A 10,583-nucleotide genomic window follows, 5' to 3' on the forward strand; every position below is an offset into this window, starting at 1 on the left:
CTTTTATAAAGAATATCTCTTTGGATTTGAGACTTTAGTCTTTGCAACTTTACAGATCTTCTTTATGCACCAAGAGCTTGTAACACTCCAAAGAGAAAGGAAAAATTGAAATCGCATCACATGACCCCTTTAAATGATGACAGAACTTTAATTTTTGGGTGAACTGTCCCGTTAAGTGAGGTTATATTTTCTAGAAAAGAGAGATTATGGTCCTGCAGCCACAGGGTTTTATGTTTATAGCTGTAAGTAAAGTCCAGGATTTTAACATAAGACACCCCATATTTAATGTGTTAATTAAACTTAATTGTGATATTGATATGCACCTGTGATTTGTAATTGATAATTTGTGTTTTATTGTATTATTGCCACATAATCAAGCACTGTCTATAAGTTTGACATTTGCTGTGCCTCGTGTTTGGTTGCATGAGCTTTCAGCTCGAAGCCCTGGAGCTAGAGGCACTTGGACTCGAATCTGGCACGGAATCTTATATTTTGGACTTAATATGAATTAAAATGAATAATAAGTACAAACAACATACAATTAAAGTAAGACAAGGGCCTAGACTCGACAAGGTGGACTCGGAACCAACAGTAGTCTACCTGGAGCACTGGCCCCACTGGCTGTATTCTAATTTTATACCCCAGTACTCAATATTTCAATTATGGCTGTGGCTCATTTTTACCATATTAACATACAGCATAAAACATAATGCTAACAATATGTCATGGGGCTCATATTTAACACAAGAGTGATGCTGACGATCCATCTGTGGATCTGAGCATATTCTTTTCAGCATTTTTGAAACAAGCAGGATAACTTAATATCATAGATAGCACACTCATGTTTTCCTTATTTCCGTGTTTTTTTTTTCTTTAAATAAAAATTTCAATTTAAAGAAATGTATGTGTGTGTATATATATATATAGTTCATTTTGTGTCCCAGTTCAGTCATGATATTCAGCTCATAAAAATATAATCTAGAAAAATATATTTTACATTTTAGCCTACACTGTAAATTATGTAGCCTACAAATTACAACAATACTATAATTCCTTTATATAAATGACTAAAAAGAGTTTGCACGTTTTAATAAAATGCTAATAAAAATGTCAGTTTCATATGTTTTGAATTGCCATAAAAGTCGTTCAGCTATTGGCATTTTACAGTCACATCCTTTGATCACTCCGTCCTCGGCTCATTGAGAATCAAATCAAGCATGCTCGAATGAGTCGACTCGTGATTCAGTTTAGCCAGTGAAAGAGAGCAGCTCAGAGTCAGACCAGGGGTGCGTTTCCCAAAAGCATCGTTAGCTAACTATGGTCGCAAGTTCTATTGAACTCTATTGCTAACGACGGAACGTGCGAACATATCAGCTTCTGGTGAACGCTTCTTTTAAAGACTAGTTTTGTGAACCGATTCATCACAAAGATCCGACTCAAAAGCATGATTCGATGCCGAATCGTACGTCGCTACTAGGTAGGCTGCTCGCTGTGTTTTGAAACGCAGCCGGTGTCTGAGCATGTGCTGTTACTACTGCAGTAGAGTAAAATATGTCAGTTATCACCGGACAGCGGCGAGAGGACAGAGAGAGCCGGCTACAAATGTACTCTGAGGGGCAACCGGTGCAACGAGTTTCTGTTTAACACCAAAATGAGCCCCGGCTCCTCTACATCTACAGCAGCGGAAGAATAATACGGTAAGTCTCGCCGGCTTTTAGGATGTTTCATCAGACCCAGTCGAGTTTCCTGCATGGGCTATCCCACAATTTACACGAGCTCGAGTCAGAGTAAACCGGTGCACCTTTCTGAACGTTTACTCGCCCACCAGCTTGCTGCTTTACAGACTGTTATCACCCAAATATGCGAACGAGGAAGTCAACGCTGCCATCTCCATCGCATTTGATCCTAAACGCGCTAATTTGCGCTCAAATCTTTAATTACGAAGAAACTTGCTTAAGTTTGACCATTTGCCGTGTTGCATCTGTCTATATCGTTTCTTTGTTGTCCGATACAAAAACGACAGGAAACTTTATGTAACGTTTTTACTAGAAAAACGAAGTGCTCAGAGTCCGTACTGCTGTAAATCACACTGTAATGTTGTGCTGTTCGACAGTGTGGAGTTGTGTCTGCGCAGGCGACGCGGAGCTGCAGTGGTCGGTTGTCATGGAGGCCTGCGCTGCGCATCCGACCGCCGCTGCTGCTGTCACGACTGCGGTATATTCAGTCTCACACGAAAACCCCTCAAATTTACATATCCCAAACAATTCGTATTATTATGAACATGTCAGGTGCTAATCAGGTCGCATCATTATTTTTTGACGACACTTCAGAAACAGACAGTATTTTGAGTAAACAGACCAAAAGAGTTCAAATTCTTTACACGTATTGCGTCACTTGTTATAAACAGACCTTTGGCACTGGCTTCTCACTTCTTCCATCTCAGTCACCCAATATACAATACGGTTAAGCGTATATAAACATGACACGTGCCCTTTAAGAGGTCGTTCCGGGATAGTTTGGATGGGTCGATATTTACTACGCAGACTATGTCCTCTGATGTTTCATACCGCTAAGCTGAAGCCCCACTTACATCAGCAGTGTGAGATCAAAGACACTCGAAGCTTACTTGATTAAAACTGGGGATTTGGTGTTTAGTGTGGCAGATCAGCTCCACGCTGTTTCACTTGCCCACATCTCAGTCTTGCTTCTCAAAATAAGACGTGTAGTTATGGTAAATGTCGGTTTGTCATTATTTTATTCTTCAAAGAAGACTTGCCATGTCAGTCTTTTTTAACATCACTGTGGCTTGGTGCTGTCATGTGACTAACCCTCTCTAATAAAGCTCAGAAGTTGTTAATCTCTTGGCGCTGACCCATATGTTAGCAGGCTGGAGAGTCTGGGACATACTTGTGGTCCTTTCGGGGGAACAAACTGAAAGGATAAGCTCTTGGGCTGCTTCATAATCACTTGAAGTAAAGAGTATATAAGAGGACTGACTGCAGAGCGGGACTGGGTGGTCCTGATCAACCTAATCATGAGCTTGGCCCACCTTGAGAGTCCTATGGCCAACCATATTAAACTACCATGATATCGCTAGCACTCAGTGTTATTTTAGAATTATTTATATAGCCTACTTATTATAGTATTTATTATTTTTGAATTCATTTTTATATTTTCAGTTTTCATTTTAGTAGATTTAGTTTTATGTGCTTTCGTTTTTATAGTTCTATTTACCTTTATTTTTATTTTAGTTTTTAGTTATTTAATTAAGCTTAAATTTATTGTATTTCAATTAGTTACCAAGGCAGCATTTCTAATGTTTAAGGTTTTTTTTAATTTAACTTTTCCATTTAAGATTTTATTTGATTTTAATGTTTTTATTTATTTCAAATAAAAATAACTATTTTTAATAGTTTTAGTTCACAATATCAATACTGGTAGCACTACAGTACTTTTTCATCTTAAATTATTTAAGACAAAAATGATTTATGTATTTAATTATTGTATATATCTAGAATACATTTTCCGCCCCCCAAAAGTCCCTTTTTTCAGAAACGGAGGGTTGCAGATTGTGAAAAGTATTTTTTAATCATACTTTACATTTTTATTATTTTAATAATTTAATATAAATAATGCTGGGTAAGATTTTATGAGTAGTAATAGACCAATATATGGGGAAAATTTAGGCCATTTTAAGATTATTGACATTTGCATTTTTTTATAAATATAAGCATTTAATATTGACAAATTCACTTATGTCTCTGTCTCTCTCTCTCTGCCTTTGAAAAACATATTAACCAAAAATTATGTGACTGTTATTATTTAGCCACTCCTTATTACTAACGGCTTTCAGCTACTATTGTTTTGCATTTTTTTAAATTTGTGCCTCATTAACGCTGATGAGTGAAACTCAGGATGAATTGTCCGCCCCATGCTGAAGAATTTAATGAAACTGGTTCTGCCTCTATCATGAAACACGATCATCCTTTAACAGCCTTGAGGAGGCTTATCAGCACTTCTCTTACCTGATGAGAAGAATGAAGGCTGTGTGCGGGCTGGAGCCAAGCTGATGTCTAGAGTAGCTGAGCTGTGTGCGCTATTGATCCATTGCCATTTATATTTGTGCAGAGTGGAGTGAACTCATGGCAAGAGACCAGAGCTCTCATCAGTCACCTCTAGAAATAGCAGTAATAAGAATGCATCGGAGCCTGTCATTCCAGTGCGTCAAAGGAGGATGTTATAGTACATTATCCCTGCCATTGATGTGCCTTTGTTCTCTTGGCAGGTGTGTGCTTGATATTGACAAAAAGGACAGAGTGAAAAAAAACACAACATCTTGGATAGTGTAGCCGTTATGATGCCTGAAATTCCCATAGTACTCAAATGGGCACTTAAAGGGAGAGTTCACCATATTTTTTTTATGCCATGCATTTAAAAAAAAATGTTCCATGGAACACAAAAGGAGATATTTTGTGCAATGTTCAAGCTGCTCATCTATATGGCGGAAGCAACAACCAAGCTCCAGAAAAATGCACCATAAAAATAGTCCATGCACTGCCGTTGTGTGCTACTTAAGTGAATCAGTATTATTTATATAATATTGTAGTGTTTATTAATATTTCAGCTTTTATTTTCAGTTCACATATACATATACATACAGAAATATATATATATATATATATATATATATATATTTCTGTATAGCTTTACATTTACTTATTTCAGTTTTAGTCATTTTAGTACTTCAACTTTCAGTTACCAGAAATGATTTTTGAATAGATTTAGTTAACAGTAAAAACACTAAAAGAAATGTTGTGGGTTCAGTACAAGTTAAGCTTAATCAACAGCTCTTATGGCATGACGTTGATTACCACAAAAAATCATTTCCACTTGTCCCACAGTTTTCTTAAAAAATCTGGGTTACACGAGGCACTTACAGTGGAAGTGAATGGGGTCAATCTGTAAATGTTAAAATAATATAGTTAATGTTTTAATTGTGTAGCGACAAGACGTAAACAATAGTAATGTAAAAAAAATATTTGAATGTAAAAATATCACTAACCTTCTCTTTTTAAAGTTATATTCAATTTTACAACAACTTCATTGCCATGACAAGCATCATAATATGTAAGAATAAATGTAAGTTTCACATTTCTGCTTTTGAATCCTCCAAATATTGCATTTCATTGTAAGTGCCTCACTCTGTGTGAGTGCCTTTCAGTTTTTTAAAAAGAAAACGAGAGACGGATACTGTTCCTGTTTGTAGTAATTAACCTAATGCCATGAATGCCTGCGATTGAGCATCATTTGCTAAAACAACTTTAAAATATTCCACTTATTTGCATTTGGCACACATATCTGAAATACCATTTCATGTACTTTGCCCTTACTAATAGACAAATTCTTCAACCAATTCCTCTTTTTATTTGCACATAACAGTGATTCCCTGGCGGCTAGACAGAAACAATTCTCATCCAATGTCACATAAAGCAGTCGTTCTGCTTTGATGCTGCTCTGTGCAGCTGAGCTTGCGTGTCTGTGTGGTATAGTGACGACCAGGCTGTCAGCAGTGACTGGTCTGTTCAGGTTGTTGAGAAGGTCAATAGAGGTTTGACAGGAGGGATCAATAGCAATGCTGACTGCAAGGCCAGTAAACGGGTAACATGTAAACACCGTACCACGCATTGGGCTCTGTACTAGACAACTCTTAATGCAAGGTTGTCCGGATGACTGAGCACTTGTGTCTTCTATTGTGGCTCAAGAGCTGTCTTATCTCAATGCATAGATTAATATTTCATAATGGCCTTTCCATTAGAGTGCAGAATATCAGCCTTTTAGCAATGTGTGCTGCACTCTCATGGAGTTACTCTGATAAAACCTTTGGAGTTTCCAAGTATGAAATGCAATTTTTATCAAGTGTTATTTATAACGCCTCTCACCATCTCATTAAAAAAAAAAATAAAATAACAATAGACAAAACAACGTCTAAACAGTACTGTTTAAATGACACAAAAGTAAAAACAATAATGTAATCAGAAATGGAAACAGTAAGAACGGTAAGATAAATGATTAATCAAAAGTGACACTGAATACTTTTACACTGTTGCAAAAATTTGTTTCAAATAAATGCTATTCTTTATATTCATCAAAGAAAAATAAATGCATCATACTCATAATCAGGACAACTGTTTTCAACATAATAAGAAATGTTATTTAAGCAGCAAATCAGCATATTAGAATGATTTCTGAAAGATCATGTGACGGCGAAGACTGGAGTAATGATGCTGGAAATTCAGCTTTGCCATCACAGGAATAAAATACATTTAAAAAAATAATTAAATATTTATAAAAATCTTAAAATATGAAAACAGTTCTTTTAAATTGTAATCATGTTTCATGTTACCGTGTTCACTGTATTTATGATCAAATAAATTAGCCTTTGTAACTATAAGATATATATATATGTTTCATGAACACACAAACACAAAAAATGTAGTGTGTGTGTATATATATATATAAGGCTGTATATTTCTTCATAGTGTGTTCTTGCTGTTGTTAAGTAACTAAGAGCTTTGCTTGTAGTACACTAAATATTTTCTGTCCCGAGCTGGTTAAAATGTTAAGCATGCCCAGTTCAGAACATTTGGAGATGCTTGTAACACCAGACACTCTTCCTTTTTGTGAAGATATTTTAGAAGAGCTGGAAGTATTAGATTCTAGAAACAGTGGCTGCATTTATCTCGGTAACACCTTTGACACCTTTGACGTGTGAGGCTTTTATCATATGCACGGATTTTTTTTTTGTGAGATTAAAATTACAACACTTAGGAATTCTCATTCTTAGTGTTAGGTTAACAGAATTCTTATAATATTATACACGATTATAATTTTCACAAATACAATGGAATAATATTAATGTGTATTACAAACTGTGTAAAAAAAATAGATTTAGTCTTACACTGATAGCTACAAATAAGTGCAATATATGATGGAATGTATTTCCCAATAGACTTATATTGTAAGTGTATTACTGGAAACACAAATATTCTTTGTTTTTAGGGGAAAGTTGAAATGAATGTCTGTGGTGATGGACAGCATGTTATAGAAGCTTAAATTGTTTTGCACCTGTAACATTCCTTTAAAACAAAGCTATTACTCCACTCAATTTAACAGGACTGTATGTTTACATTTTTTATTTTTTTTTCATTTTAGTACACGAGTACCACATTGGCATCGGCAGCAAAGCTCAGAAGTACCGCTCTCTTTGGACCCTGACAGACAGTGTGAAGTGTGGACCGTGAGACTGCCAGACAGCAGGTTGGTTAAATCTGCAAATATTACTGTTTTTCATAATGTCCCACTCTTGTTTGTTTCCCTCCCTATCCATTGAATCCTCAGTCTAGTTTAATCACAGTACAGGCTATATTAGTTTTTGTTTTTCAAATAAGATTAGCAGATCTATTTTAAATGTGATGGTGCACTTTGTAAAGGTTTGTATTCGATCTAAGGAGGTGTGAATTATAGAGTCACTTGAGTTCCCATGATGCCCTTGGAGCAAGACACTTAACCTCCATGTGCTCTCGGATGACTGTCCCTACAATTAGCCTACAGTAAGCAGCTTTGGCTGAGAGAAATGTCTGCTAAATGGCAAGTAACCAAAGTGTAATTGATAGGCCATAATGAGATCACATTCACCTCTAATTCATTTTCACACACATCTTCAGCAGCAGTTGAATATCAAAACGGTCATAATTGCCTAAGAATTGATCAGCCATCTCTACGGATTCACTGTGATGTTAGTTGTACACAGATGAGCTGTTTTAGGACTTTTAAGCCCTTCAGAGGCCCTCTGACATATGATACTGTATTTTAAGCTGTGTACAGTGTGTGTGTATGTACATGGATTTAAAGCAAAGGACAGTTGAAAGTGTTTGTTGGCTCATGTAACTAGGATCAGTTATTTTTCGCTTATGTCTGCAAGTGACCCCGTTCATTAATCCAGCTCATATGCTACTTGAGATTATATTCTGTCATTTATTAATAGTATATTGTAGATGCTACTACTGTGTGTTGTCATGCAGCATTTGTATTTTGTTGGGTATGTTTGGTGTAGCATAGTACTCTACTCTATTTTTTTCTGCAATATATAAACTACCGTTGAAATGTTTGGGGTTGGTACTATTTTTGATGTCTCTTATGCTCAACAAAGCATTTATTTGATCAAAAATACATAAATATTATGTATTAATACATAAAATACAGTAATATTATTACAATTTAATATTTATAATAACTGCTTTCTATTTTAATATATTTTAAAATATTTTAAAAAGTAACATTTATCAGCAGTTTATATAAATGTATTTACTGTCTCTTTTGAACAAAAGTATCTCCTTGCGGAATAAAAGTATTAATTACAATTAATAATAATAAAAAATAATAATAATTTACTAACCCCAAACATTTGAACGGTAGTGTAAATTGGGCACAACATGCTAATTTTTTGTATGAATAAATTACCCAATTGGCCTACTATTTGGCCCAGATTTGCCAACAAAGCTCCCTATGTGAAATACTGTATCCCAAAATGTAATGCACTCAGTTTGTCCTTCCATTTTCATGTAATAATTAAACTGTAAGTAATATCGGCAGAATTTTAAACTTTTTTTTTTTAACCTTTCACAGCCAAAAGTTAAGACATTTTTAAAGATGTCTTAAGATTTGATTAAAAAAAACAAAACAAAGCAAAACCAAGAATTATTTTTGTTTCCCGATATGATAAATGTATGCATTTACATTTAACGTGCAGCCGTCTGTCTCTTCTGTTGACTAATCGCTTGACCCCGTATGCCACTCACTAAATTTCAGAGGTCAAGATTACTGGTTAGCATGACCCCGTTAGCCCTTACCGCAACTTTGTCAATTGATGGCCAATCAAAAGTGTCCATGTTTTTTCACAAAATAAAATATGTTAGCAATATATAAATAGGAAATGTTTCATTTTATTATAGCAAATATTTTACCAGTGACCATTTTTGCAGAGTCCTTTAAAAACGTAATATTGAAAGTTAACATTTTTTATATTTTCATTTAATTTAGCATTATTGTGGTGTCACTAGCCAGTTTTCAGCATCTCGTGATGTTATTTCCCTGCAGCTCCTAAACCATTAAGGCCCACTCACACCAAGGACGATAACTGTAAAGATAACGATAAAGATATAGTTCTAAAAATCGTTCTCCATATTAAAGAATAGCAGAGTCCACACCACAGCTATAACGATAAAGGCACAGAGAAACGATATTGTTGGAATCACTTTCAGAACATTTTTTTTCTCCAGCTGATAAACGATAAAAATATTGACACCCAATCAGAATCCATCCTGCTATAACGAGCTCGAGAATTTAAAGCGGAATTATTTTTGTTTCCCGATATGATAAATGTATGCATTTACATTTACATTTACATTTAGTAATTTAGCAGACGCTTTTATCCAAAGCGACTTACAATTGGGGGATACATAAAAATATTGACACCCAATCAGAATCCATCCTGCTATAACGAGCTCGAGAATTTAAAGCGGCAGACGAGTGTGCACTTAGAATAAACAAATGATATCGTCCACTGGTTTGGACGCCAATATCTTTATCTTTATAGTTATCGTTCTTGGTGTGAATGGGCCTTTAGTCAAGATTTGCTGCCCAGGTAATTTGTCTCAAAAACAAAACCGTGCCCACAATCAGTTACTGCTGTTTTACATACTATTTTGTATACACTGTATACTGCACAGTATGCTAGTATTTCATTCAGAACATAGCCTCTGTTGCAGCATATGCAGATTTGTAACACTTTTATTTATTTATTTTTTTTACCTCCTGAAGCCTATACGTCAAAATAAAAGGAAGATGATCAACATGGCAAACACAATGACCCCTGAGCCCCTTACAGCCCTCTCTCGATGGTACTTGTATGCCATCCACGGTTACTTCTGTGAAGTCATGTTCACGGCCGCCTGGGAGTTTGTGGTGAACTGCAACTGGAAGTTTCCCGGCGTGACGAGCGTGTGGGCCCTCTTCATCTACGGAACCTGCATCCTGATCGTAGAGCGCATGTACCTTTGTCTACGGGACTGCTGCAATGTGCTGCTCCGCTGCATCATTTACACACTGTGGACATACCTGTGGGAGTTTGGCACGGGTTTGCTGCTACGACAGTTCGACGCTTGTCCATGGGACTACTCGGAGTTTAAATATAACTTCATGGGCCTGATCACGGCAGAGTATGCTGTGCCTTGGTTCTGCGCCTCCTTTATCGTAGAACGCCTAGTGATCCGCAACACGCTCCGGTTGCGCTTCGACGAGGCCGCCGATCCCGGCCAGTCTGAAGAACGTTCGGACAGAGGCGGTGGAGGACGAGGAGGTGGAGGGCGAAGAGCACGATGGGCCAGAGCAGGGGCCACCAGCGCAAATGGCTACGTGAAGGTGGATTGAGGATGTTGTCAACACCTATCCCCATTTCAAAGCTCCCGTCACCCATGACTCTCTCCGCACATCTCTCAATCTCTCTCCCACTTGCTTCCAGGGAA

General features: G+C 36.5%; 1 protein-coding gene across 1 annotated transcript; it reads left to right on the forward strand.

The window, feature by feature from the left end:
- Positions 1 to 1,490: 1,490 nt before the first annotated feature.
- LOC107679790 (transmembrane protein 229b-like) lies at positions 1,491 to 10,577 on the forward strand. Its single transcript, XM_016475453.1, has 3 exons — positions 1,491 to 1,697; positions 7,213 to 7,317; positions 9,880 to 10,577. Exon 3 carries the CDS (start codon positions 9,904 to 9,906, stop codon positions 10,486 to 10,488), a length of 585 nt encoding a protein of 194 aa, XP_016330939.1. The 5' UTR covers positions 1,491 to 1,697; positions 7,213 to 7,317; positions 9,880 to 9,903; the 3' UTR covers positions 10,489 to 10,577.
- Positions 10,578 to 10,583: the final 6 nt, after the last annotated feature.

The sequence above is a fragment of the Sinocyclocheilus anshuiensis genome, unplaced genomic scaffold (genome assembly GCF_001515605.1).
Source record: "Sinocyclocheilus anshuiensis isolate Anshui unplaced genomic scaffold, SAMN03320099.WGS_v1.1 scaffold676, whole genome shotgun sequence".
Taxonomy (NCBI): domain Eukaryota; kingdom Metazoa; phylum Chordata; class Actinopteri; order Cypriniformes; family Cyprinidae; genus Sinocyclocheilus; species Sinocyclocheilus anshuiensis.

Excerpts from the sequence above, each read along its gene's own strand:
- LOC107679790 (XM_016475453.1), top strand. The coding sequence starts at position 9,904 with ATGATCAACATGGCAAACACAATGACCCCTGAGCCCCTTACAGCCCTC.